General features: G+C 34.5%; 2 protein-coding genes across 11 annotated transcripts in view; one reads left to right on the plus strand and one right to left on the minus strand.

Moving 5' to 3' along the window:
- The window catches only part of LOC106882836 (uncharacterized), a 65,588-nt gene extending 64,596 nt beyond the window's left edge, over positions 1-992 (plus strand). For all 10 annotated transcript variants that reach the window (XM_089361321.1, XM_089361327.1, XM_089361325.1 and 7 more), the window contains one exon: positions 3-992. In XM_089361321.1, coding sequence (XP_089217447.1) covers positions 3-154 — 152 coding nt within the window. In that variant the 3' untranslated portion in view covers positions 155-992. The remainder of the gene's footprint in view (positions 1-2) is intronic.
- LOC106877778 (uncharacterized) lies at positions 592-22,927 on the minus strand. The gene is made up of 14 exons (XM_014926786.3): positions 22,879-22,927; positions 16,021-16,082; positions 14,908-15,027; positions 13,244-13,364; positions 12,616-12,729; positions 10,740-10,844; positions 10,391-10,501; positions 9,640-9,804; positions 8,749-8,823; positions 5,927-6,034; positions 4,803-4,891; positions 3,640-3,826; positions 2,710-3,100; positions 592-1,346 (listed from the first exon to the last, which is right to left on the minus strand). Exons 2-14 carry the CDS (start codon positions 16,072-16,074, stop codon positions 1,229-1,231), a joined length of 1,758 nt encoding a protein of 585 aa, XP_014782272.1. The 5' UTR covers positions 16,075-16,082; positions 22,879-22,927; the 3' UTR covers positions 592-1,228.
- Between the last annotated feature and the right edge of the window lie 4,560 nt (positions 22,928-27,487).

A 27,487-nucleotide genomic window follows, 5' to 3' on the forward strand; every position in this document is an offset into this window, starting at 1 on the left:
AGCGTTGAAAATCTACCCCTCTGATGTAGCAACTCTTTTACGTCGGGCTCAAACAAGAAGAAAACTGGGAAAGTATGACTTGGCTTTGGCTGATTATAAATATGCAATAATGTTAATGACCAGCAAAAAAAAATCCAAATTTACAGATTCCTAATAAAATCTAATATTTTTTAGAATGTTCAGACATTTATTTCTGCCACCATTTATTTATGGTATGACTTTCGTCTTTTAAAAAGAGAATATTTGATCATGGGTCGTCTACTTGACATGCGTTGATCTTGAGTACAATGTCTGCTTTTCTGCTCTCAGGGGGAACATCTTAGTCAGAAATCTGATAAAGTTACCAATGCTACCTCCTGCAACAATGAAACTCTATGATAAGGAATCGTCTTTAGAACACACAGATACTAAAATAGGAACTTTTCCAAATGTTTGCTATTGTTTGTTGAATATCTTAAATGGAAATACAAAAAGCTGGAATCATCAGAGCCAGAACCGAAGTCTGCTGGGTGGAAGCATAACCTGAAAATAACTAAAAGAAAAAATATATCCAACAATCACAAAACTGTTCGGCAAAGATTAACAAATGGATTAGTGAATAGATTTATTCATTAACAGATTTTTTTGCTTAGTCTATTTACACTGAAAAAGATTTCAGATTAGTTTAGCAAAATGCTTTTTTTCGTTTTTTTGTATAACGTTCACAATTTCTGCAAAATATTGTTATAGAATATAACAATTTATAGTGAATTTCTAAACTTCTTTCAGTTAATATACATTTTAAATCCAAAGGAAAATTCTATAACAAAATGTTTATCATGCTTTCAACATCTGAAACATTACAAAAATGCTTCTAAAATGACCCCAGTATTATTGGTTCTGCTGGAATTTGTTTTCTTGCTTTTTGATTAATTTTCAAACCTGTAATTTAACTCTTCTAGGATATTCTTAGAAGAGAACATGATTAAAAAAATTTTCCAAATTCTCTAAAATCAAATTTCATTTTTTTAACCCTTGAATTTTTTTTTCATTGTTTGAAGATGAAAGGCAAAACTGAAAAAGGAAACAAAAGTTAATTTATTTTTAATTTTACCTTTCATACACAAGTGTCAAGAAAAGAATTAAATGCTAAAACGATGAGAATGGAAATATAATGAAAGCTAAAAATGGAGTGTGTGTGTGTGATGTGTGGCATTAATAATGATGATGTTGAGGTAGACAGAAAGCGTCATTGACTGGCTAACATTTCTTCCAGTTGACGTAACACATCGTCATCATCTTCTGTAGAATTAGCTTCAGTTAAATTTTCAGTAACATCTTTCAAGTCATCATCATCTTTCAAGAAACTGTCAAAAAAATACAAAAATGAATGCATGATTTAAAAAAAAAAAAAGGAAGACATACAGATTGTCAAATATTAGATTTTCTATAATTAATAACATATTTCTTACAATAATGTTAAAAAAAAACTTAATTCTCAAATTTGAAATACAAAACGTTCTAATATGTCATCATTTACTGTCCATGCGGACACGGGTTGGATGGTTCAACCAAGGCTGCACCAGACTCCAGTTGGATTTGGCAGAGTTTTCTATGGCTGAATGCCTTTCCTAATGCCAACCACTCTGAGAGTGTAATGGGTGCTTTTATGTGCCATTTGCATGACACCAATATCTGCCACGACTGTGGTTTTACTTGGCTGGATGGGTCGTCCTCTCAAGCACAACATAACGCTGAAGGCCTCAGTCATCCGTCATTGCCTCGATGAGGCCCAAAACTCAAAAGGTGCTTTTTACGTGCCAGTTATGTGGCACCAGCATCAGCCATGACTATGATTTCACTTGGCTTGACAGGTCTTCTCAAGCACAGCACGTCACCAAAGGTCTTAGTCACTAATCGTTGCCTCCATGAGGCCCATAGTTCAAAGATCATGCTTCACAACTTCGTCTCATGTCTTCCTGGGTCTACCTCTACCACAGGTTCCCTTCACAGTTAGAGATTGGCACTTCTTTACACAGCTGCCCTCGTCCATACACATCACATGATCATACCAGCACATTTGTCTCTCTTGCACACCACATCTGATGATCCGCTTATGCCCAACTTTCCTCTCGAGATGATTACACTGTTGCACATGCACACTGACATTGCACATCTAGGGAATCATACTAGCTTTGTTTCTTTCAAGCCTACACATGTCCTCAGTGGTAACAGTCCATGTTTCACTGCTGTGTTGTATAGCTGTTCGCACACCGGCATCATACAATCTGCCTTTCACTCTGAGGGAGAGGCCCTTTATTGCCAGCAGAGGTAGGAGAAGTAGCAACTCTATCTGGAAGCGCCTCTCTCTCATCTCTAAGCTATGCTACTCTATCGAGTAACGTTACTCCAAAGACCCTTCCAAGGAATCCCATCTCAGCTGCTTGTATTCACTTGTATAAAGAACATAACTAAAAATTTAATGAGTAAAATAGTCAGATATTAGAGAGGCAAAAAAATAATACCTTAACTCCAATCCTTGATACTTTATCAACACCTGTACCATGAAAGACAAAACTGACATCAGTTGAATTGAGAATCCCAGTCTTAAAAAGACAAGGTATTTATACATCAGACAATGCTTCATGCAAACTATACTACTCTACAAAGCATTTTGTTTGAGTGCCACTGCTATCAATATGAAAGTAAAATGTTGATAAAATTACAAACCTGTCATCATTTAAATGCGTTGGTGAGTGTAAATCCAAGGAATTAGTCACAACTGTTTGAGGCGATTTCATTTCTTCTGTTTCTATATGTAAGGAATTTTCAAGTTTTATATCATTTCCAGTTTTTGGTAAATTTCCTATGGAATCAGTTGATGGAATATTTGAACTATCATCTGTTGTTTTGTCTGAAGGTAATCGATCTGTGACAGTTTGTTTCAATTTATCTTGTGCTACTGAAATTATGTTCTTTAGTCTAGAATCAGACGTACAAGGTAAAGAGTTTGAAGAAATATGTTTTTTCTCAGGAGATAGTTCATTAGTTTTATCTGATTCTAAAGATTGTTTAACAGGCATTGCTGACCGTTTTCTGGTCCACTGTGCCAAAGTAGGAACTGTCAAATAAAAAAGAAAATATAATTATAAAGACATTTACACATATCTTTGACAAAAACTTATCAGTGCCTGCCCCCACTAATTTCCTTCCGCTAAACCATCTTACTTCAATTAAAGATTACCATAATCCGAAATAAATTATTCCAACACTTCTCATTCCTCCAATCCTAATCAGATGCTTCCTATACAAAGTGTTTATTATTCTTAATGACCTGTAGCATCTAATTACATCTCTAAATTACTCAGATGCTACCTGACTTTCTACAACAGTTTTATTCCCAACATTCAGTATTTTCATATTAAATTCTCTAAAAGTTGGCTTGTAAGAAAGAAGAACCAGTTCATAGGATAATGAACACTATTCCGGAAACAAAAATGCCCTGGCAAGACTTGGGCTGGTTCTGGGCTGACCAATTAAGCAACAACCTGATTACACTTTTGTGTATTGAAATCTGTTAAAAAAGAACTTTTTTTAAATAAAAATTTTTAAAAATTAACCTTTTCTTTAAAATAAAATCTTTAAACAGAAAAAACTCACCTTTTGGGGCAGTGTATGTTGACTTTGAGTCAGAAAGCTGATTTTTGTCAACTTTCCCTCCTGTCTCTTCATTGCGCTTTGCTCGCAGACGTTTTTCTTCCATTATTTCTGCAAAAGATTTTACTCGAATTTCTCCTACAAAATCCAATTCTGGTTTCACTGAATTTTGTACATTTAGGACTTCAACCTGGAAGGAAACAAAACAGCATTAAACAACAACAAAACAAGACAACTCTATCAACACACAGCGTACTTAAAGAAAGCACACATTCAGGTTGCATATTTATCAAAGGAATTTACCTGTGACTTCCTTTTCAAGTTTTTAAAGTCAGTCGCATCCTCTCCTCAACAAAGACTGAATATAAACCTGTCTAGAGAGAGGAGACTGCATGCAGCCTGTCTATACAGATTGTGTAGAACTTGTCGAGAAACTGTCTGTAGACAATCTATACAGATTGCATAGAACTTGGTTTCCCATTGCTGTGATGATGCTCAAGCAATTTACCTTCCTGGTTTTTTAGAAAAGACAACAAATGTCAGGGTAGCACCATTGTGACCCCTCTGCCTGACCTGACCTGACCTCTACCTTAACAAATTTCTAACAGGAAGAATTGAAGTTAAACATTGTAAGCCAGCAATCACCACCAGCACTGCTACTACTACTACTAACGTTTAATGCAGCAAATTGTTCCTACCTTGTGTAACCTGTTTACAGCTAGGTAGACTGAGGTATTTGACAGTTTGTTCACTACAAAACACAAACCACTTATCTCACCAAAGCAGCCATGTTGTCAAAAGAAATAAGGATCCTTTTTACTAAAAGGCACAAGGCTTGAAATTTTTAAGAGGGCTTGTGGATTCGACCCTGAAAGGATGAACAAAGTTGACTATGGCAGAATTTGAAACCAGAATATAAAGAGCCAGAAGAAATACCATTTCGTCCAACCATTCTACCAATTTGCCAAGGCCACAGTAATTTTGGGAAATGGGGGCGCATCAATGACATGTACTCCGGTGCTCCAGCAGGTACTTATTTTATTGACTCCAAATCTGAACTCAAAATATAAAGACAGACAAACTGCTGCTAAGCATTTTTGCCTGGCACCAATAATGATTCTGTCAGCTCACATCCTTAACAATAACGAAAATAATTCATTGTTTACCTTAACATTCTTGGAAGCAATCTTCTGAATTTTTACTTTTTCCAAAGGTTCTTTATGTTCTGCACCATTCCGATTATCTTTCAAATCAGCTGCAAACCAAGTGAAAAATCCAGAGTTTATTTCAGGCAACAACTTTAATCCACAAATGTTAAGTGAAAGAAACAGTGAATGATAAACAAAACAACTGGTAGTGATTTTAGTGAGCCATGGGGGATAAAAAGTAAAATCAACTTGATTGGCATTTGAACTCAGAATATAATTACAACACATTTGGTCAGACATTCCACCAGTTCCACCAATTGATTCCCTGAATATTAACTTTTTATATCCAAAGAAAAGAAATTAAAAATAGGGGACACAAATAGTTTTAGTAAAATGTTTCCTAACATTTTTACTAAATGCCAGATCCCACTGGTCCCTTCAGATCCCACTGGAGCCTCATAACTTGTGTGAGGGTCCTGGGAAGGGGACTCAACCCAAATAAAAATAGCAATCTTTGCTGTGGCACTCAGCACTCTTCCTTCTCGTAAGCAACTCTAAATGTGTGTGTGTGTGTGCACGAAAGTCATCATCATCATTTAACGTCCACCTTCCATGCTGGCATGGGTCGGATGGTTTGATAGGAGCTGGCCAGGCAGAAGACTGCAGCAGACTCCAGTTGTCTGCTTTGACATGGTTTCTACTGCTGGACGCCCTTCCTAACATGCCAACCACTTTACAGAGTGGACTGTGTGCTTTTTACGTGGCACCTGAACTGATAAGGTCACCGAGTAATTTGCAAGAGATAACCCCTCAACTGAATGGGGAGTTTGTACTAAGGGAGAGGGCGATGGCTTAGTACCAAGTGATGAATGCTTAGAGTATGGTAGTGAGACAGAAGTATATATGTAACTGTAAATTGAAAGAGCTTCTCCATGGTCATACTTGACACTAAAAATAGCAGCCAGATCTTCTTCTGACCACACCCTACTGTTTTAAAAAAAGAACGCAAATATAATCCTAGAACACTAGGTCTGAATAAAAGACAAGATAGTCATGGCCGGAAGAACTTGGATCACAGGTTTGTTTAATCAAGGATGAGTGAACAATGACAAAAACTGTAAATAAAGTGAAGTGGTACGAACATTGTTGACGAACAGCTGGAGGGACATAGATCTGTCGGGTTTGTTTAAGTTTGGGTTTTTCTGCTTGGCTACTTCTAGATTCTCTCAAATTACACACAGCTTCTTTATCTAGAAACAAAGTATTTAGAAGAAATATGTTAATTATTAATTAATAAATTGGAAATTCTGATGTCAAAAGGAAAATAAAGTAAATATGAATATTGATTTGGAAATGAATCATGACTAATATGTATGTTTGTAAAGTCAAGAATTCATTCGACAGATACTCAGAGTTTCACTTCCAGACAGCCACAGCATTATATATAATTGGAAGCTTGAGTATTGGCAGAGTCAATCAAACTTTACACAAACTCTGATACACATATTGATTGCTCTTTCTCTCTTCTGCATTTATAAACATAAACACAATTTTTATATATATATATGTGCGTGAGAAGACCCGGCAAGCCAAGTGAGATCATTGCCAGTGCCCCTGGACTGGCTCTTGTGCGGGTGGCACATAAGATGTACCATCCTGAGCGTGACCGTTGCCAGTACCGCCTGACTGGCCTTGTAAGGTTTTCGAGCGAGATCGTTGCCAGTGCCCCTGGACTGGCTCTTGTGCGGGTGGCACATAAAAGACACCATTTCGAGCGTGGCCGTTTTCGTGCGGGTGACACGTAAAAGCACCCACTACACTCTCTGCGTGGTTGGCGTTAGGAAGGGCATCCAGCTGTAGAAACTCTGCCAAATTAGATTGGAGCCTGGTGTAGCCATCCGGTTGCACCAGTCCTCAGTCAAATCGTCCAACCCATGCTAGTATGGAAAGCGGACGTTAAACGATGATGATGATGATATATATATATGTATAAAGGTATGTGTGTGTGTGTGTGTGTGTGTGTACATCTTTTGTTAATTCTTTCATACAGTCCTCATTTCTTGTTGTCTCTGATTTACAATGAATCCAACAACTTGATTTAATGAAGACAAACATACAGGACACAGGATTGGATCTCGGTGGATTTATTAACCCTTTCGTTACCAAACCACCCAAAGCCGCCCGAAAAAAAATTTTGATTCATGTGACCAAGCCGCCCGAAATCACCTATTCATATTTAAATGAGAATATCCGAGCAAATCTCGTTAGTACATTCGTGAAAACACGTGATTATTCGTGTAAACAGTTCAGCTATAGTTTTGTACGACGATCGACATGTTTTTTAATTTTGTGAATTTTGGGAGATTTTTTTTCCAAATTTGTTCCTGTTGTGTTTTCAAAATTTGTAATTCTGACAAAAAATTGGATACAAATTTTATTCTGTCAAGCAGCGAGTCAGAATTCGAAGGATTTTCCGTTGAAGACCTTGATAAATCTAACTCTGTAACCAAAAAAAAAAAAAAAAGCACGTGGTATTTGATAATGAATCTGAGGTTTCATTTTCCGAAAATGAAAGCAGTGAATCCGAGAGCTCCGATGATAGCAATAAAGAGAATGAATTAGTACCTGAATGGAGTGAAAATTTAAAAACTCCTTCTTTCAGTGAATTTTCTGAAGAAACTGGACCAAGTCACAGTCTTACCCAGGAGAGTAAAGCTTTAGACTATTTCATTTTGCTTTTTCCGATGTACCTATTTGAATTGATTACGGCAGAAACAAACCGTTACGCTGAATGTAAACAAAGCGTAAAAAAGGATAGTTTGTGGTTTCCCACAAACTTGAATGAAATTAAAGCATATTTTGCCATAAATATTATTATGGGCATTAGAAAGTTACCTAGAATAACAAATTACTGGAGTAGTGATGAACCCTTTGGAGAGGAATATGTCTCAAGTATAATGACGAGGATACGGTTTTTAAAATTGACTCAATATCTACATGTAAGAGACACGAGCAGTACACCAGTACATGGAGAACCAGACTTTGATCCCTTATTTAAAATAAGACCCCTCATTGACTGTGTTCAAACACATATAAAACAGTTTATAGATGAGGATATGGTGGGCTATAAAGGTCGAGTGCGTTTTCAACAGTATATGCCAGGAAAGCCCACAAAATGGGGGATCAAAGTTTGGAAGATTTGTAAATCAAATACTGGGTACTGCTCTGGATTTTAATTTTATACTGGCAAAAGAGACAGTAATGAATCCAGTAATGTGCACAACTCTTCTATAATAATATTTTGTTGTATACCCAATTGAATATTAGCTAATAACCCATTTTCTATAGCAATGTTTGAACAAAAATTTAAATAATTTTATATTTTGTTGAATTTACCTGTATTTACCTGTAATTAAAGTCACTTTGTGACAAAAATTTTGGTATAGAATTGGTTGAGAACCTTTCGTTAAATTATCTTCCAAAAATCACATTAATATGTTGATAAATAAAAAAGTTAGAGTTGTTTAATGAAACCAGATTAAATGTATGATTATGTTAGAAATTAATTGAAACACATAAGGGGTGTATTTTGGTTAGAAATATGGTAACGAAAGGGTTAAGAAGATGCCTCAAGGCTACTACTGACTGATGTGGTTAATGTATTATATTGTAGACCTGTCCAAACCACATTGGATCCCAGGCTGTTGGGCATTACTGATGTCTGGATCACCCTGTATCAGCAAGGAAATAAAAAAAACACAGTCAATGCCGATGCCTATGCACACACACACACACATCCGTTTTGCTGGTGTAAAGCAGGTCCTTGTAAAGTGAGGTATTATTGTATTTTAAACCAACCCAGTTTCAAAGGATTTGTTTCCTTGTGAATAGACAAGACACACACACAAACATGCACAATAATGCACAACTACAACTGACATTAACAAAATAAAATACAACAAACTTTTTGAATTTTTTTCCATATTTTTGGCCGCTCGTATTTCAGCCAAGGTTTTCACTTTGAAATTTAATTCAGAGTCTGAAACATAGAAATGAAAATGTTTTAGGTTTAAAATAAAAACACCCGCCCATTGTTCCTGGGAGGGTTGTAGGAGTAGAGTCTTCAGGTACCTCCTCCCTATCAGAATCAATCATCATTAAACTTTTGGGATGAATTCCCAAGCTTAACCAACTGAGACAATGGATATTATTCCAACCCTCACATTCTTGGTCTCCCCCTGTTGATCGACTCAGCTTGAAGAATCTATTTTACAAATCATTCTGTGATTTCTCAATGTGGAGAAGTAGAGGCTCAACCATTGCCAGACTCTTTCATTTCAAAGCTATGCACACTGTCAGCAAACATTACTCCCGAGATCCATCAAAGGAAGCCCCCCCCACCTCAGCTCTTAAATTCATGATCAAATGGTTCTTTTGGTCATTGCCCAAGATTCATGACCCTAGGTGAGGATAGATATGGAAACCAAATTGAAGAGAGTAAGTTTGGATCTTTTACCAGTCTCTTCACTTTTCAGATTACTCTATTTTTTCTGTCTCCGATGAAGGGAAGTACTGGATCTTCCCAGAAACAGCTGTAAGACTCTATCCATAAAATTTTTCAACCTTACCTTTGCTCTCTTTATCTTTTTGTTTTTATATATTTACATATACACACGCTAATACACAACTTATAATACCCAATCCTCTTCATACAACGATTGGGGCAAACTAATCGGTATACAGCACTTACTCGGTATTACCTGTATCCTCCTGGGTTTGGTTAAATCCAATATACACGCACACACACACACACACACATATATTATATACAGTATCAAAGATGAAATCAATTTACCTTCAGATTCAGTTGATTCACAATCGCTATTGTCTTCTGCATTATTTAATGAATCTGTTGAAACCAGACTCTGAAATAATTTTGTATTTCGATTCGCAACTTTGGTAACGCTAGTTGGAACTATTGTTTTGCTGCTTTGAACAACTCGACGAGTTGGCTTCTCTTCTGCAATGAAAACAAAACAAAACATAGAATTCACTCTCATCACCACCACCATTCTCTTCCTCCTCTACCCCACTTTCATGTGTGTGTGTGTGTGTTTGTGTGTTTTACATCCATTTTTCATGAGTTCAATTCCCAGTGACGCGTTGTGTCCTTGAGCAAGACTCTTTATTTCACGTTGCTCCAGTCCACTCAGCTGGCAAAAATGAGTAGTACCTGTATTTCAAAGGGCTGGCCTTGTTACAGTTTATGTCACACTGAATCTCCCTGAGAACCACATCAAGGGTACACATGTCTGAGGAGTGCTCAACCACTTGCACGTTAATTTCACGAGCAAGCTATTCCGCCGATTGTATCAGCTGGGACCCTCGTCGTCGTAACCGACGGAGCGCTTCTTAAATAAATATATACATGCAATGAAAAAAAAAACAGAAAAAGCAAAAAACAATGGGATTGAATCTTGTACCATATGACAATGAAACACACAGCCATACTGACAATAATATTCTATCTTTTATCTTTTACTTGTTTCGGTCATGAGACCGTGGCCATGCTGGGGCACATCAAAACAAAAAAATTACAGACTTACCTTTTATATTAAGTGAGGTGTTATTATTATTATTGATATTCTTGCCTTTCTTTAACTGATCAATTAATTTTGGATCAATACAAAGAATTTTAGGGTCTTTCAATTCTTCAACTGGGGAAAACAAAACAAAAAATATTTTAATTACATCATAAAAAAACAAATATAAAAATATAATGAATAGCAGATCTAACTGACTAAATATAAGTCAGTATTTCAATTGCTCAATTTGTGAAATGATAAACCATAAATCAGATAAAAATTATAAACAATGCATTTCATTAAAATATATAAAACACAGACACACTGAATAAAATGAATAAAAGGAAAAAAAAAAAAAAAAACATCCTACATTTTGGACCGAGTCTTTTCAGAGCATTCACACGCTTCTTCTCTTCCAATGGTTTTTCTTCAGGGCTGACTTTCTTAATTAATGGACTACTTTCTTGATCAGATTCTATTAAAAGATTTTATAAATTATAAAACACTGCAAAAAGACTGTAAAAAAATTATTTAATTTCAACTCTTTCCCACACTTTTAAAGATACAACTTTTCTTAACAAAAGCTTTTGAAAATTCTATGAATCTTCCAAGATTAAAATAAACCTTAGATATTTATGTGATAATGTAGCAATTCTGTTCCCATGCCAGTGTGGAAAACAGACATTAAATGATGATGATGATGATGATAATTACCACAGAAACTGTTTTACCAAAACAAGTTTTACAAAGAACTGAACTAAAAATATAAAGAAACCACTTTAATATTTGCCAAGTTCTGACCATTTCTTTTGATTATCCTTTAAATAAGATTTAAATCATCTTCAAAAGTTAATTAATTACCATAAATTAGGTGGCACTTGTCATTTTTTTTTCTTTAAAATGGTCTTTGTACATTTTTCCAGTTTTGTTAAAAAAAAAATTTTAAATGGACATCATTGTCTTTGACAACTTTGACATGGAGAGTAAAGAAAAGCTGTTTTGTCCCGTGTCAGCCTGATTTAGCTGAATTCTGAGAAAAGATGACTGTTTCACCTTTTGAACAAGAAAACTTTACACTGAATACTTTTTTATTGAAGAGGGTAGTATGCAATTTGAAGAAGATTCAAATGCTATTTCTAACAGTTTGAACGACTCTGGAAAGACCGCCATCAATTAAGCTTGGTCTAACTGCCAGTAATTTTGTGTCTATCCCATATGATGACCATTAATAAGTAAACTCTTTCACCACACTTATTGGCTAATTTAAACAAAGCAACAGATGAGCAGACATCTTCGTCTTGGTAGGGTTGCAGTAGCACCAAAAAAAGAGGCTGGAATCAGCATCTTTTATAGGAGTCATTGTTTTGAGGAAATATAGGGAAAGAAAGAAAGTTCTTTGATGAAGAAATGTAGACAGGTCTATTCACGGCACAACCAGAGTTACAGGTCACATTCAGGGGCTTAATACAACCCAACAAAGAACTCTCTACAAGCATTTTAATATACATGGGTGTGTTTCTCTCTCTTGTGCACATGTTTGTGTGTGCGTGTGACCTTGGAGAAACATTTTTGCTCATAGCACTAAGCTGACCAAAGCCCTGTGAGTGGATTTGGTAGACAGAAACCGAAAGACTGCTGTATGTGCCTACTTGTCTGGACACAGCGTAATTGTCACCACCATACAAGTGGAGTCACTCGTTTCTAATCTTTCATGAAAAACATGTCCAGCCATGGGGAAATATTACTTTGTCTGGAAAGGGGTGAGGGTGGGCAACAGGAAGAGCATCTGGCCATAGAAAATCTACTTCAATGCACCTCAGTCAACCACATAGTTTCATGTTCAGTCCCACTACACAGCAGCTTAAGCAAGAGTCTTCTGTTATAACCTGGCCTTGTTACTGGATTTGATAGACAGAAACTGTACAGACATGTGAGTGTGTGAAAGAGAGAGAGAGCTACAAATGGCAATGTTTGTTGACATTCTCATTCAACAAATCATCCACTAACTCTGCACTTTCAAAAACAGGTGGCATGAAAACTCCCTTCTTTGAAAAACAGATAAAGGTTAGAGATAGGAAGAGTGTCGGGCTGTAAAACAAGGTCCCAATAAACATGTATTTATCGAGCAAATGTTAGCATGGGAAACAAAAATACAGATATAAAGCAAACAAATACACACCCACAAAGGGCTTCTAGATCTTGTATGAATCAGATTAAATTTAGAAAAATTTGATTTTTAAACAAACCTTCAAGTGGGTTTACAACAACAGGTTCAACCTTTTGAGGAACTATTTTCTCTGCTGGTTCTGGTGAATTTGTTTTAAGAATGTTTTTGACAATGTCTTTTTTGTCTGATGGTGCTACAAGAAGAAAAGAAATTGGACAACAGAAGATCAGTACAGTTCAGGCAGACAGCTAGACTTAAATCTGGAATCGGTGCTATATTCTGAGTTTTGTCATTTGAAAATATTCTAAAATACTCTCACCATAGCAAAATTACTTTGTAAATATCATTTGAAAAACATAATTATATGAAAATATTTTCAAATAATGAAGTGGAAACTTTCATGAAGCCAACTACAAAACAGATATTTATCTTCAAAGAATATAAAAGCAATTTCATAACATCTTCATTGCCAGCATAGAATACAGACAAAAAATAAACAGAGGTTGATTAAAATATCTTTGAAAATAATTAAAAACATGGGCTATGAATTTTAATTACAGATATAACCATGAAAAAGTTGAAGATTTCAAATAAAACATTGTTCTTGGAAATATTTCCTATCATATTGACATATTTTTCACCGTTTACCTCTCTATTAAAACAGTTAAACAAATAAGTTAATTATTCTAATGGAAACCTAAACAAACCTTTTGTTGGCTTTGCTGTTCCGAATTCATCCTTTTCCAGGTAATGTTTGAACACACAATGCTGCTTGGTACATCCACTTGGCTGACTTTCCCAATAACAAGGAATACAGCTACGGTCAATCTATAAAGAATTTGGTGTCAAATTAATCTTCTCAGATAAAGAACCTAACAACTGCCTCCAATTTCATACACAGATTTTATATATTTTAAGTGTCTAACTTATGAAACTTGAAATAAAATTAAGCTTACTGGTTTTTAAATAGTTTTAAATGCACTAAACCAAAACAAAAGCAAGAAAACAATGTAAAAAGTTAAAAAATGTACCAGTAACACATAAAAGGCACCTGTGCCGGTGACATGTAAACGGCACCCAGTACACTTTGAGGAGTGGCTGGCATTAGGAAGGGTATCCAGTCATAGAAATCAAGCCAAAAACAGACAAATGGAACCTGGTGCAGTTCTCTGCCAAACCAACCAACTCATGCCAGCATAGAAAACGAAGGCTAAACAATGATGACGAATTCTATGTATGTGTGGGTGTGTACATACACCAGTCATATTTCTGTGGACTATAAAATCTGATTTGTTTCTATGTCTGAGTGGATTTGGTAGAATGGAAGCTGAAATAAGCCTGTTGTGGGTGTGTGCTCTTGTCTTGACGTCATGTGGTAAACAAATCTCATACAAGCAACGTTATTCACTTCCAATCTTCCATGAAAAATGTCTGGCCATGGCATATTATTATTTTCCTTGGAAACAGGGGAGGGTTGGTGACAGGAAGGGCATTCAGCCAGAGTAAATCTGCTTCAACAAATTCTGTCTGACCCATGCAAGCATGGAAAAGTGGACATTAAATGACAATCATTTTTACATCAACTTTTACATGTTTGCATGGGTGGACAGGATCTTGTTAAGGTGGGTTCTCTACAGTTGGATACCCTTCCTGTTGCCTACCCCACTTGTTTCTAAGTTGGGAATGGAGGCAAAGAGACAGAGTCTCTCTCTCTCGCATAAAAGCTTTTTCAGTTTCCGTCTACCAAATCCATTCAAAGCCTTTGGTCAACCTGGGGCTATAGAAAAGACACTTGAGCATGATGTCATACAGTGGGATTGAACCCAGACTTATGTGGTTGTGAACAAAACTACTTACTACACAGCCATGTCTGTACTGTACCTAAACAACGTTATATATATGTATATATATATGAGAGAGAGACAGAGAGAGAGAGAGAGAGATACACACACACATCATTATCATCATCATCACCACTACCATCAGCTTTCTTCATGCAGGCAAATAGTTTTTGAGGAAGTTTTTCCTGAAATGTTGTTCCTGATGCCAACATCTTTACAAGTCAATTGACTGGGCTGCTATAATTTTGGTTAGGGGGGACATGGAAAAGTACAGCTCAAGAAGTGTTAATCTGAAGAAACACAAAGATAAACACACGCACACACACTTTATTAGAAGATGAAATTTGACAAATCAAGAAAGAAATGTCTTTGAGGCAGTGACAAGGTGAAATTATTTTATCATCATCACAACATCAATGCACAATTAAATCCTTCATAATCAACTCAAAATATATCAAATAAATAATAAACTCTTTAATGAAATTCAATTGTTAATTTAGACTATATGAATGAAATTCTCTGAAACTTACTTTGATGTCCATATGTCGAAACATACATCCATTTCGATAACAGCTTCCTTTTCGCCAATTAGTACATATTACCTCGTTTCCAAGGGCTTCAGGGCAATGTCTATAGGGGCAATTATCACCCTGATAAAGTTAGAAATTAAAACACTCAGAACTTTTAATTATTTAAAAATGAGATGTAATCCACATTCTCATCATTTGAACAATATTCACTGTAATCAAGAATGACAATCAAGAAATGGCAATAAGATTTTTAAAATCCAAATATTAAGATAACTACAATTTAAACTGGGAACAGAAGCATCCCATTTACATTTGCTGGAAATGGGTCAAAGCTGCTTAGCTAGATCTAACAGTTCAGATTATTATTATCATTATCTAAATATATAAAAAAAAAAACATTATTCGAATGTAACAATTTTCCCTCAAAGATTCTAGATTTCTGGTGAAACAACTGAAAAAAAAATTTCTGATTCCATCAATCGAGATATTTTGAAAGGATCTCACAATATTTCAATGGAAAAAAGGAATTAAGAGTGGATGAATGGTGCTGATAGAAAGGTGATGTCTGAAGGTGCTAAAAACAGTAGAATCAGCAAAGACCTGAATAATTTTAAGATACAGGTCTATCATCAACATCACATTTCAGATTTGTTTCCATAGATATTTTTAAAGTAATGTTAAGGTGGGTGTGAATTTGAAGTCCTTCAAATTCTTTACAGTTGGAGCATCAGATTTGTAGGTATCACATTTTACAGTTACAATGCACCTACAACACATTAACATTCAGGTTTGATAGGCTAGAAGTAGCAGTCAAATCAGCTTCAATCTTACACAAATGACATATTAGATAAGGTAGTTCTACATAAATCTGAAAAGAGGGTCAGGGCTAGAACATCTTTTGCCATAGACTTGCTTCAACCAGCAATTACCTGGGGTTCAACAATAGCTGTAAGCCAGTTACATGCTTCAATGAACAGAAATTTAAAAATCGTTGATATTTTGTGTTGAAGTTACAACTAAATGTTGCAAGAATGAGTAAGTCTGAGAGAGATTCCAGATTTCAGTGAAAGAATCATATATAAAATAAAATATAATCAAAATCAATCTTCTTACCTTAGCACAGGACGAATAATAATAGAAATAGCAATCATCTCCAAACTGGGCCATTTTCGTTTCTAGTTAACAACAAAAAAAAGCTGAACAATTCTTAAAAAAAGATATTTTCCTGTTACAAAAATATAAATGGTTTTCTTTTTGTGCTTCTTTTTTTTTTTTTTTTACTTTGTCCCCTTGTTACAGCATAAAACAGAAATGTAACTTTCTTTCCATTTCTTTGAAATAATATTTAGTTCATACACTTTTCTTCAAAATCATAAAATTTGGGTTTGGTTGAGGGTAAAACCTACAAAACAGAAGTAGTTACAATATTATATTAATAAAGTTTGAGATGTACAATGTCAGTTAAAATCAGTTATTAAATTAAATGGAATTCTCTTCTTTTTTTTATTTCATTTAGTTCATCCATGACTATAATATTTATAATATATTGTGTTTCAACTAATTTTGCAAATAGTCACCCATATTGTAAACCAGGTAGTTCAGGATGGCGTCATACCCAATGACTCGCGTAGCAGCACACTAGAGTCAACTGCTACAAAGGTAAAGGTGATGCTTTAGATAGAACTACAGAAGTATCAAACAGCTGAATCAGGTGATGAAGGTCACAGAGAGGGTCACAGCTCAGCTAATTAGGAAGAGAGCCTGCTTAGAGGAGATGCCAAGTAGAGGCACCCCTGATGCCATATTCCTGGTACGGCAACTGCAGGAGATATACCTAACCAAAGATAAACCCCTATATTTGGCTTTTGTGGACTTGGAGAAAGCCTTTGACAGGGTCCCCCGATCCCTTATCTGGTGGGTGATGTGGAAACTAGGGATTGACCAATGGTTAATAAGGGCTGGACAGCCTCTATACAGAGAGGCCATTAGTAAGTTTAGGATTGACAATGAGTATAGTGAAGAATTCCAGGTAGAAGTAGGGGTCCACCAAGGATCAGCCCTCAGCTCCCTCTTATTCATCATAGTCCTCCAGGCAATAACAGAGGAATTCAAGACAGGTTGCCCATGAGAGCTCCTCTATGCTGATAACCTGGCCCTCATACCAGAATCACTACTTTGCCAAAATAAAGGAACAATTTTATTTTTCTATTGGCATTAATCAGAGAGAGCATTTATATTATTATAAACAATGTGTTGAGAGTATATTAGATATAGCAAAACGGATATAATATATTCAGAATATCTATTTGAGCCAAGCTGATCATGTCACACAACCATCAGCTTTCTAGAATTAATAGTAATAAGACAATAAAAATCATTAAAGACTTACCTCAATTAACATTTTATGGAAGATTTCGCTTGAGGATCCATCTTTTAAGAATATTTCGATCAGATCCAGTTTATATATAATAAACTAACTGTTACTAACCTACAGAAATTTAAATAAAATTTATTAACTACAACAATTGTACCCTACCCTTTTATCCTATTCCCATTGTAGACAGGGTTCAAGCAACTATGGAACCAATTCTGAGTCAAACAAGACAAAAAAAAAAAAACAGCTCAACTTCCACTGTTCGTCACCAGCAAAAGAGAAGACCAATATTAAATCAACAATATCCAACAGATTTCTTACAAAATTCTGAAAAACTGAAAGAAAAACTTATTTCCAAAATTCCTAAATTTAATAAATAATATTTACTGAAATATATATTCCAAAGTATGAAACTGAACAACTTGAACCAATTCTAGAAGTCTTTAACTTCTACCATCACAATGTTCCATTTTACAAATTACTACGATATACAGAGTAAACATTTGAAAGTCACAATTAAACCATCTATATTTAATCAAATATTGATGGGATTTAACAGAAAATAGTCATTTATTAAAAATCTATATTGATGAACTTCTAAACAATTATTGCTAACTTTCGAGGTTGATAATTATACATTGCAACAAACTAGTAATTGAGAAGTAAGAAGTAATTAGAAGAAAGTTTGAAAGAGAACAGAAAAATAAATTCCAGATAAGTGATCGTTTAGAATTGGTTTCAGGTAAACCAACTTTCTTAATGAGACCAGAGCTAAATATCAAGATATGACAATTAATACAAATGCTGGGAGTCAAGAGGAGATAAAATTAGTCAATATTAGGGTAATCTTTTCTTCCCCTCACCCCATTATTTTATTCCTTCATTATAGCAATAACACAGCTGGGAACCAAATATTTCAATCTGTTTATTCTAGTATTTCCAACAGCCAATCAAAACCAAAAGGATTGAGTTTCTTATAGAATCAAAGAAACACTGGAAAGTTCAAAATAATACCCGGTCTGTGAGCTCACACTTCCACCATTCGTAACTCGTTCACAAAAAGTCGCTTTAGTCATAATCAAGCTGCCAGTTTGTAAAAGGCTTTAATATCAAGTGACCTTAGGGGATTTGGGCTTTTTTCATTTCTTGGGTTTGCAAACTAACCAGTAATAAGAAATTTCTAAATTACAGCTCAAGTTGCAGAGTGGCACTTTTCTAATATCTTTTAGGAGAATGAAGATTGAAAGTTTAAATGTGTCATTAGCATAAAGTTGGTTAACATTGGAAAAATTTAGAATAGCAGAGTTTGTAAGTGAAAGATTGAAAAATGTCTATAAATGGACATTGAAAAATTGTCTCATACCAAGTGAGCATCCCTTGACTTTGGATAGAGACAAGATGGGGTGCAAACTTCTTGAGAAATTTATAAGACGAACCCTGAACCCTGACACTGTCTACAGTCGGTTGAAAATAGACAAAAGGAAAAGATTTTAAGGTAATTTAGAAATTTATGTTTTTCCCTGCCAAGTTTTGTCAATGAAAAATAGTGTCAACTTTAAGTATTCTAAGTTTACAATAATGGTATCAAAGCTGTAGAAGGTTCATGAAAACAAAACTGTATATTAGAAGTATCCCCCAAATTTGTGCATATATCAATTAGATGTGAGCTTAATACTTAAAATATTTGTCCTCCAGTTGGAGACAGAGAGAAAATGCTAGATTGTAGGAGGCAAGAAAATTTACCATAATCCTGGTTGGCAATATATTTACTTTTAAGAGCACAAAGAGGTCAGATAATGTCCAGATGATAACAATGGCTACATTTTTTTTTTTTATTGGTTTGTAATAATGAAGTGCTTTTATGACCTTTGCAAATCCTTGTTGCTGAACACGTGAATCAAAGTGAAATATTAACAAGAGACAAGAACATAATGAACAGGTGCACTAATGATATCCCGACAATAAGACATGAAACTAAAAGGAAGATATACACAAAGAGAAGATTGCACAAAACCTTTAAAACAAAGGATGAGATTTGAGTCAGAATTAATGAAATTAAAGAGTCTAAAATTTAGATTACTCACAGACAGTTTATTCTATTTTTTTCCACTTTGGTTTATTTTGACCTTATATTATAATTCAGAAACAAATAACTTGGAAAGAAACCTCTAAGTAAAAAATGTTTTTTATAAAAGAATCCATCAGAACATAGAAGATTTCGAATTAGAAGAATTAAGATGTAAATCAACAATATTAATTGGTAATTAAGAGTCATCAATAGCATGAGTCTTCATATAGAGCTTAACAAAAATTTCCAAAACTAGATCCTAAATCATAGACCTTGTATAATGGTGTACAACCAGTTAAATAAACCCCTTCAAAGAGACGAAAGATAAAGTTGACCCCAATGGGATATGAACTCAGAACTTAAAGAACTGCAACTAAATATTGCAGAGCGGTTTGTCTGATACTCTACCAATTCTGCCGTTTAGCTAAACAGCAGCAGTAGAGCAATAACAGCATAAATAATAGAGAACAGGCAGAATATTTGCTTTGAGAACTGACCATCTGAATTATGTGAGAATGACGAAATGTTTAATTAAAATGTTAATGAGGAAGTTATTGTTACTTAATCTTTGAAAATACAAGAACATCACTAACTGAGAGCTGAGGTTCAGGCATCAGTCAGTTAAATATTAGTTATTGTTTTCTATAAATCTTTTTTCTTTCACTTGTGTCAGTCATTAGATGGTGACCATGGGGCACTGCCTACAGTAGAAGACACTTACCCAATGTGCCACACAGTGGGACTGAACCCGAAACCATGTAGATGGGAAGCAAACTTCTTGGTGAAGAACTGATATAAATTTGTTAAGTGTTAGACAAGCTAACTGACAACTGGCTGGAATAGATTTCGTCTTTCATCCTTCCCAGATACAAGATTAGGATCATTATTAATCTAGTGTTAGAAACTAATATTCATTATTAGTTTAATATTCAATTAAATAACTAGATATAATTTTGAAAAGGTTTGCCAGTTAAAAAATATAGTTATCTAAAATAAATAGGCCTCCTACGCAAATATTCATGTAGACAAAAGAAAACTTATAAAAAAATTTTTTTTTTTACCCGAACATGGAACATTTAGAAAGGACCAAGATATATCTAGAATTTCTTTGATAAACTCCATGGTATAAAACCTGGAGGTAGCCTCAGTGCAATGGATTGATCTGCTAGACATAAAGCCAAAATACACTCTCAGGTGAAAAGGAAAAGAAAAGAGCACACTAGTAGACGATTCTACTAAAAGGCGAGGTAGTCAACGCTGGAGAGCTTATGACATCTGCTAGAAAGATCAGCTGAACCATCCTCAAATAACAATCAGAATGATTCAGAACCATAATGCAGTATAAATAATGTACCGTGTTGCAAGTCAAGGGACAATTCGACTATCAGCAACATTAAAATCATTAAATATTTTAGCAGCCATAAATATTGTTGGACCATAACTAAAACAGAGATGATACTAATCACATCTGTTAGAAAAAATAGCTAAATCACCTTTAAATCAAAATCACACTGTCGTTTAAAAGAGGGAAGAGCACCAAGATAAATGTAGTCTTTCATACTTCAAAATAGTCTGATGGAGTTCTGACTGTCATTATTATAGATCTACTCGTTGAGAGATTACGTGGAGTTAACAACAAAACCACAAAGTATATGAGCAATGTCTTGTGAACTAGTAATAAATAGAGTACAGGGTACAGAATTAAGTAAATAAAGCTTTCAAAAGATCTCATGATTAACAAAGAACAGACAAATTGAAGAGAAATATTTCTTTAGAACCGCTTAACCCAACATCATAAAAAAACATCAAGTGTTGACGATTTAAAGAATATCCTTAAATACTCAACAGCAGCAACACTGACATTTTTATATGAATATATTAGTGTTAAAGGAATAACAGTGTTGACATAAAAGGTTTCAATGACTTGAATAATCGCCAGAAACCCAAGCAACGACAGAGTGAGTCATCAGTATTTTGTTTTTCAAAATAAAACATGTATTTAAGTACCCTTCCTCTCCTTTGTAACCCCCAGACGTGTTTATAATTTTAGTTCAGAAATGCAAACACTTATTACTTTATATATAATCGTCAAAACTGCTGTTGCGAATTTCTGCTTAAGATATACCTATGATTTTGTAATTAATCAGTTAATTGACCTATATCTTTTATATGAAGCGTTAAAGTTCTAGGATTTTGGCGAACCTGTTCGACATTTGAAGCCATTCTTTCAAGAATAGTTGGTCAGCAAATATGAAGAACAAAACCACTTCTTTTCCCAGTTATTTTCTCTACATGGATATGAGAAATAGCCAGATCTCCTCAAAGTTAAGCCCTACTGTTTACAAGCGAAGACACATTAGATAACGATGTGAACCGGGGGTTAATCACCTTCCATCAGAAGTTTACTGAATCACAGTTGGCGCGGAACTAAATAATCTCTTATGAACGTGTGGCAACCTAACCAGTCTAATGTGGTAAAATCAAGTTACAGCAGAACTTTGTAACAGAACGAATATATTGAAATAGGATTCCTGAATAAATATTCCCATCTCCATGGAATAATTTTTAGTTAAAGACATCTGAGAATAGTTTAAATATTAGAATTTGAATCCTTCCAATTTATATTCGAAAATGCCAACCTTTGTTTTCTATTAAAATATTTACGAGAAATTGTTTAGATTTTGTGAATTATTATTACAAGACTGTTATTGACAGGTGTCACAAACAGTTCCAGGACATGTTTATTCTCTTCGAAATAAGATTTAAATGGTGAGGGAGTCAGTTTTAGTAAAAAGGTTTAAACATTTAAACTGAAATATTCCTTACGCTTTTTTTACTTCAATAATTCAAATAAATTACGACTGTTAATTTTATAGGATTTCAATGGCAAGGTGTTCGAACTTAGGATATTAATAGAAAATTTTTGTATATAGAAAAACAAAGTCAGCTGAAATATCAGTGAAAACTGAGAAATCATATTACAACACTTCTATAATGAGTTACATGACTAATTAAAATATGAAAACCCTTTAAATATTTTAGTCCCCTAAACACTTATACAAAGTATTTTACATTTAATAAAAACGTACAAAAGCGCTCTCAATTGTTTTAAAGCGTTTTTTTCTTTTTATACAAACATTAACAAAAACTATTATATGTAGACAGAAATAACGCGTGTAAGATATATATAAATACGTATGTATATATATATATATATATATATACACTCACTATGTGATTGAATATATGTAGGCTTGAAATATCAGAACCTTTTTAAAATGTTACAACACAAAAATTCCCAACAAAAGACTGAGTTTCTAATAAAGTAAAATCAATTAAGAAATATTTTGAGGTGGGACATGTAAAGAGGAAAAAAAAGACATATAAGCTTTAAACAAGATAAGTATAATGTCTAAAAACTAATTCTAAAGTCCAAACAACTGGCTGCTATAATTTATCCTAACCGAATCTAAATTAAAATGAAGAAAGAATTAATTTTGAAAAAGACCCCAAAACAACATTTTCTAACCTTTCTCTCTCAAGTTGTGATAATAACAAGTGTTCAGCAGTAAATGATATTAGCGAAGACTTAATCTCGCACCTTCCTATTATTAATTAATAACGGAAATATATTAATTTCTCAACTAAATCTTCAATAAACTAAAAGAATACTGTTATATTGGAAATATTTTTTTAAAAGTTAATATCAAAACATTACTTTCGGTAAATAAATTACTAATTTATTTCAACCATATTTATGGTTGTCGCTTACTGTGTGTGTGTGTGTGTGTGTGTGTGCAATACATTATGTGTGCGTATGTGTAAAATACACACACACATCATACGAGTGTGTGTTTATCGACAGAAAAATAAAATATCGAAAGGGAATTGTCAACAAACAAATCATGCAATAATTTAACGAAGAGAAATTCAATTTATTTGAATAAGAGTCGATTAGTTTATTATTTAAAAAAATGAAATGAAATTGAAATACAATACATTTTTCCCTAAACCGGAAGTTTCATGTGTTCTTAGCAATTGATCTGAATAAAATGTGCCACATTACCCGACATGCTCAACCCCTTAGGGAGGGGGAAATGCTACGATACAAGAGAGACAACTCCAAAATGGTTATGAGAACCAGAAGAAAAAATACTCAGATATGGAACTTGTTTTTAAAGAAATCCAAATTGTTTCTTTCTTGTGACCTTCAAATTTTGATTGGCCCAAAAAAGCGCCTCTGTTTCTCTCAATAATCCCAAAATGCAATTGTCCAACTGACACTTGAGAATTCCACATGTAGATATAAATATGTTGGCTGCTATGTAAAATTTACTCTAAATAAAGTTGTTATTGATGATGATAAACTACAGGTTAACTCTGCTTGAATAAACTTATGTCCAAAGCTGTTCCAATTATGACCACATCCCATCTTTTTTATAGAGATACAGTGCACCATGAACAATATTGGCATGGGTGTGGGGCAAAATGGGTAATTTCTGATTTCTTGTTATTTTTTCCTTTCTTATTTCAAATTCCAAGTAATGCATAATCACTTTGTATTCTTCCATCATCTTTACAAGTAAATAATGGCCAGCATAGTTGTTGTCAAAGTTGGCAGAATTTGAGCCATATTTGAATGAAAGGTACATTTTTTTCAAGAAATTTTTCCTCAAATTTGACTCAATTGTAAATGAGGTTGCTAATAAAATATCTGGATAATTTTTGGTGTTTAGCGTTCAATATTTTTTTTCTCTGTTGGATTCCAAATCAATTCTTTCTTACACCAATGTCTAATTTGATAATTTTCAAAGAATGATGCCTAAAATGGGGCAAAATATATAAGGACAAATTTCAGTAATTCCTTCTCTTTTAGTTAAATGGTGGAAAAGAGTCACTCCAGCAGATTGGGAAGAACTACACAAGATATTTTTGCTGAGTTTTTAGATTTAGTCAAGTTTCATTAATTTCATATCATGTGCCATAATTCTCCTTCATTTGACCAAGATGTTTCAAATTTTTGTTGCATTTATGATCTTTCTGATGTCTAAGGATGAATATCAAAATGTATGAGGCTGTTTTCAAATGTAATTCTGGAGAACTGAAGTGGCAAATTTACCTTATCTTGTCTTACTTATTTTGCCCCGTCTAAATATGTCTTTTTCATGCTCTAAGAGAACAGAGATAATTTCCTGAAATAGTGTTTTCAATATGTTATTGTGTTTTTAATGCACTTAGAAAAGATCATTTGCTTAGCTGATATAGTTTTGTAAGGTAGCCAACATTTATAAAACATATTTTTTTCCTCAAAGTCAAATATTCAGTCAAAACTCCTCAATGTGCCCCAGATACACTCCTGTCTGCTTGAGAGAGATTTTGCTGCTATTTCTAACTGGACCAGCAAATCAGTGAATTATATAACAACAATTGTTGTTGTTCCTCTTTAGCCCAGTGTCAGATTCAACCGAGCAGAACAATAATCAAAGGCCTTCTGTTCATGGCCAATTTCTGTGTTTTTAGTGGAGGGTTGGGGGGGGGGGGGGTTAAGCTCAATCATCATCATCATCATCATCATTTAACATCTGTCTTCCATATTAGCATGGGTGAGATGGTACCACAGGAGCCAGCCAGGCTGAACCTTGCACCAGACTTCTGTGACTTCTTTGGCAGGATTTTTACAACTGGATGCCCTTCCTGACAGCAACCACTCAGCAGAGTGGACTTGGTGCTTTTTACGTGACACATGCAGAAAAGAAAGGTAGCAAGGCTGTACTGTGTACTAAATATAAACTAAGGATGTATAACAGATGCAGTGTGATCACAAGCAAGCTATGAAAGAAGGAGGAGTTCATTATGTAAAAGACTTATTCTATAAAAATATCCCTGATGTAAATTCTTTGAAATCTCCAAAAACATAGTTGACAACTTCTCTTTCCCAGCAACCGTAACTAAGTGGTGATGACCATTGTAAGGACAGGGCAGAGAGTATTTCGAGAACTTTTATCTCTCCTAGCAACATTGGGATTCTCTCTCTCTCCCTGTGAAGTTTAGGCTGTATGATACTTGTGTACAAACTATCAAATAGCAGAACTGTGAAACATGGGAATGTGAAGGAGGTGTGAATGAGGGGAGTATTCTCTACTGGATGTATGAAGTTAATGATGGAGCAGCAAGAGAAAAACTGGACATAAATGATTCTCTTTATATCTAGGAAAGAGTGGAGATTGTATTGATTTAGACATGTAATGTGTATGGAAGATAACAGTTGCGTAATAAAGTTGCCAGAGATCCATGTGGAAGTTATCAGCAGAAGAAGAAAACACGATTAAAGCTGGATAGTTATTCCCATTTTGTCTATATTTTGAGAATGGTAGATTGTGCTTTGAGGGTGTTTTGGCTATAATTTCTTACAGGTTGAATGACTATGTAGAAGTTCTATCTCATTGGCTCATATTTGAGTTTATATGTTTGGTGTGTAGCATGTGCATATGTGTGTGTGTGTGTGTTTTTTTTTAACTGAAGCATTGATTTTCTTGATTTCTCTAATTCTCTCAACTTTACAACCCCTTGTCTGTCACTTCAGAGATAGTGACATTCACATAAACAATATTTCATGACAATAATCCAAAGAAATGTTTTGACAGCTGAAGAATATTCTACATGTCTGAATTTGTCAATAAACCCATCCACAAGGCTATGGCTTTGGTCAGAAATATCGTAATGAAAGGGTTTAAAGCTAATCTTATTCTTACATGCAACCGTATTTTACATTAAAGACTTACAAATACACTACAACCAAGACTGCATCTAAAACCTATCACTTGATTGGCTGATACAAAGTCACCAATGCATTTCATTTCCATGTCTTTTCTATGACAATAACTGTGGTTCCTCAGATCTAGCTAACACCAGAAGATAAAATGTAGTGGGATGTATCGACCTCAGTACATAACTGGTATTTTATTTAATTCACTCTAGAAACGCTGGAATGTTAAAATTGATTTCAAAGAGATTTGAAATCAGAATATACACAATTCAGTAGCGCAAGACACTTTATCCGTTGCTCTATCGATTCAACCGACTGACTATTGACATTAATGAATGAACATTAGTTGGGACAGGAAAGCATTGGGCTACCGACTGACCCTATGGTCAGTTGTTCAAACGGTGATTAATGTCGAGGTGTCACGGAGTAAGGGAGATAATTCTGCTTCACTCCGGTTTCACTAAAAATCAAAATCTGCTTCTCCAAATATATTCCATTTTCCTCGGATGAATTTATTCTGAACAAATACTATCTCCTCCTCCTCATCCTCACCACCACCATCATCATCATCCCTACATATACTATTAACACATTTTCATGACAATCCTAATGGTAGACCCCTAGAATCAATAACATTTCGACCATAAGCACCTCATCTTCCTATTTAACTTACTACAACATTGAGGTCCTCAATAAATAATAACACAAATATAGATGTTGTTTTCTGATCTCGCTCTTTCTCTCTCTCTCTCTTTCTTGATTTAATTATTAATATTCTTTGTGATTGACTTTCTGTCTCTTCTTGAACTCACATTTTACACCATCTCTCTCTCTTTCTTTCTCTCATTCATTCATTCATTTTATTCATTCTCTCTCAGTTGCTTTTTCTCTCTCTCTCTCTCAGTTGCTCTCTTTCCCCTCTCTTTCTTTCCATCACTCATCCATTCTCTCTCTTTCTCACTCACTTATTCTTTCTTCCTTTCTCTCAGTTAATCTCTTCCTCTCCCTCTTTCACCCACAGTCACCTGTCTCCCTCTCACCTGCCTTCTGTCTATCTCCTAAAGAGAATTTTCCTAAACATGTTCAATCATGACTTCTTCACAAACCCTAATGAGAAATTAATAAAAGGTCCTTGAACCTATTTTCTGGTGATGTTTCAACACGATAAAAAGGTCAAACGTTACCTTATCTCCTGAATCCAAATCTCAAGAATCACAAAAAGGGTCAAAAGTCAAAAATATTGTTTTGAAAAAAATACAACAGCTGCCAAAATGCCTGTTCATTTGTTATGGACCTTTGGAAAGTCACAAGATATTTCAATGTTTCTAAGAACTTCACCAAAACTGTTTGAAAGAAATGGTATTGTATTAAT

This window comes from Octopus bimaculoides, chromosome 13, assembly GCF_046866305.1.
Source record: "Octopus bimaculoides isolate indiv1 chromosome 13, ASM4686630v1, whole genome shotgun sequence".
Lineage (NCBI taxonomy): Eukaryota > Metazoa > Mollusca > Cephalopoda > Octopoda > Octopodidae > Octopus > Octopus bimaculoides.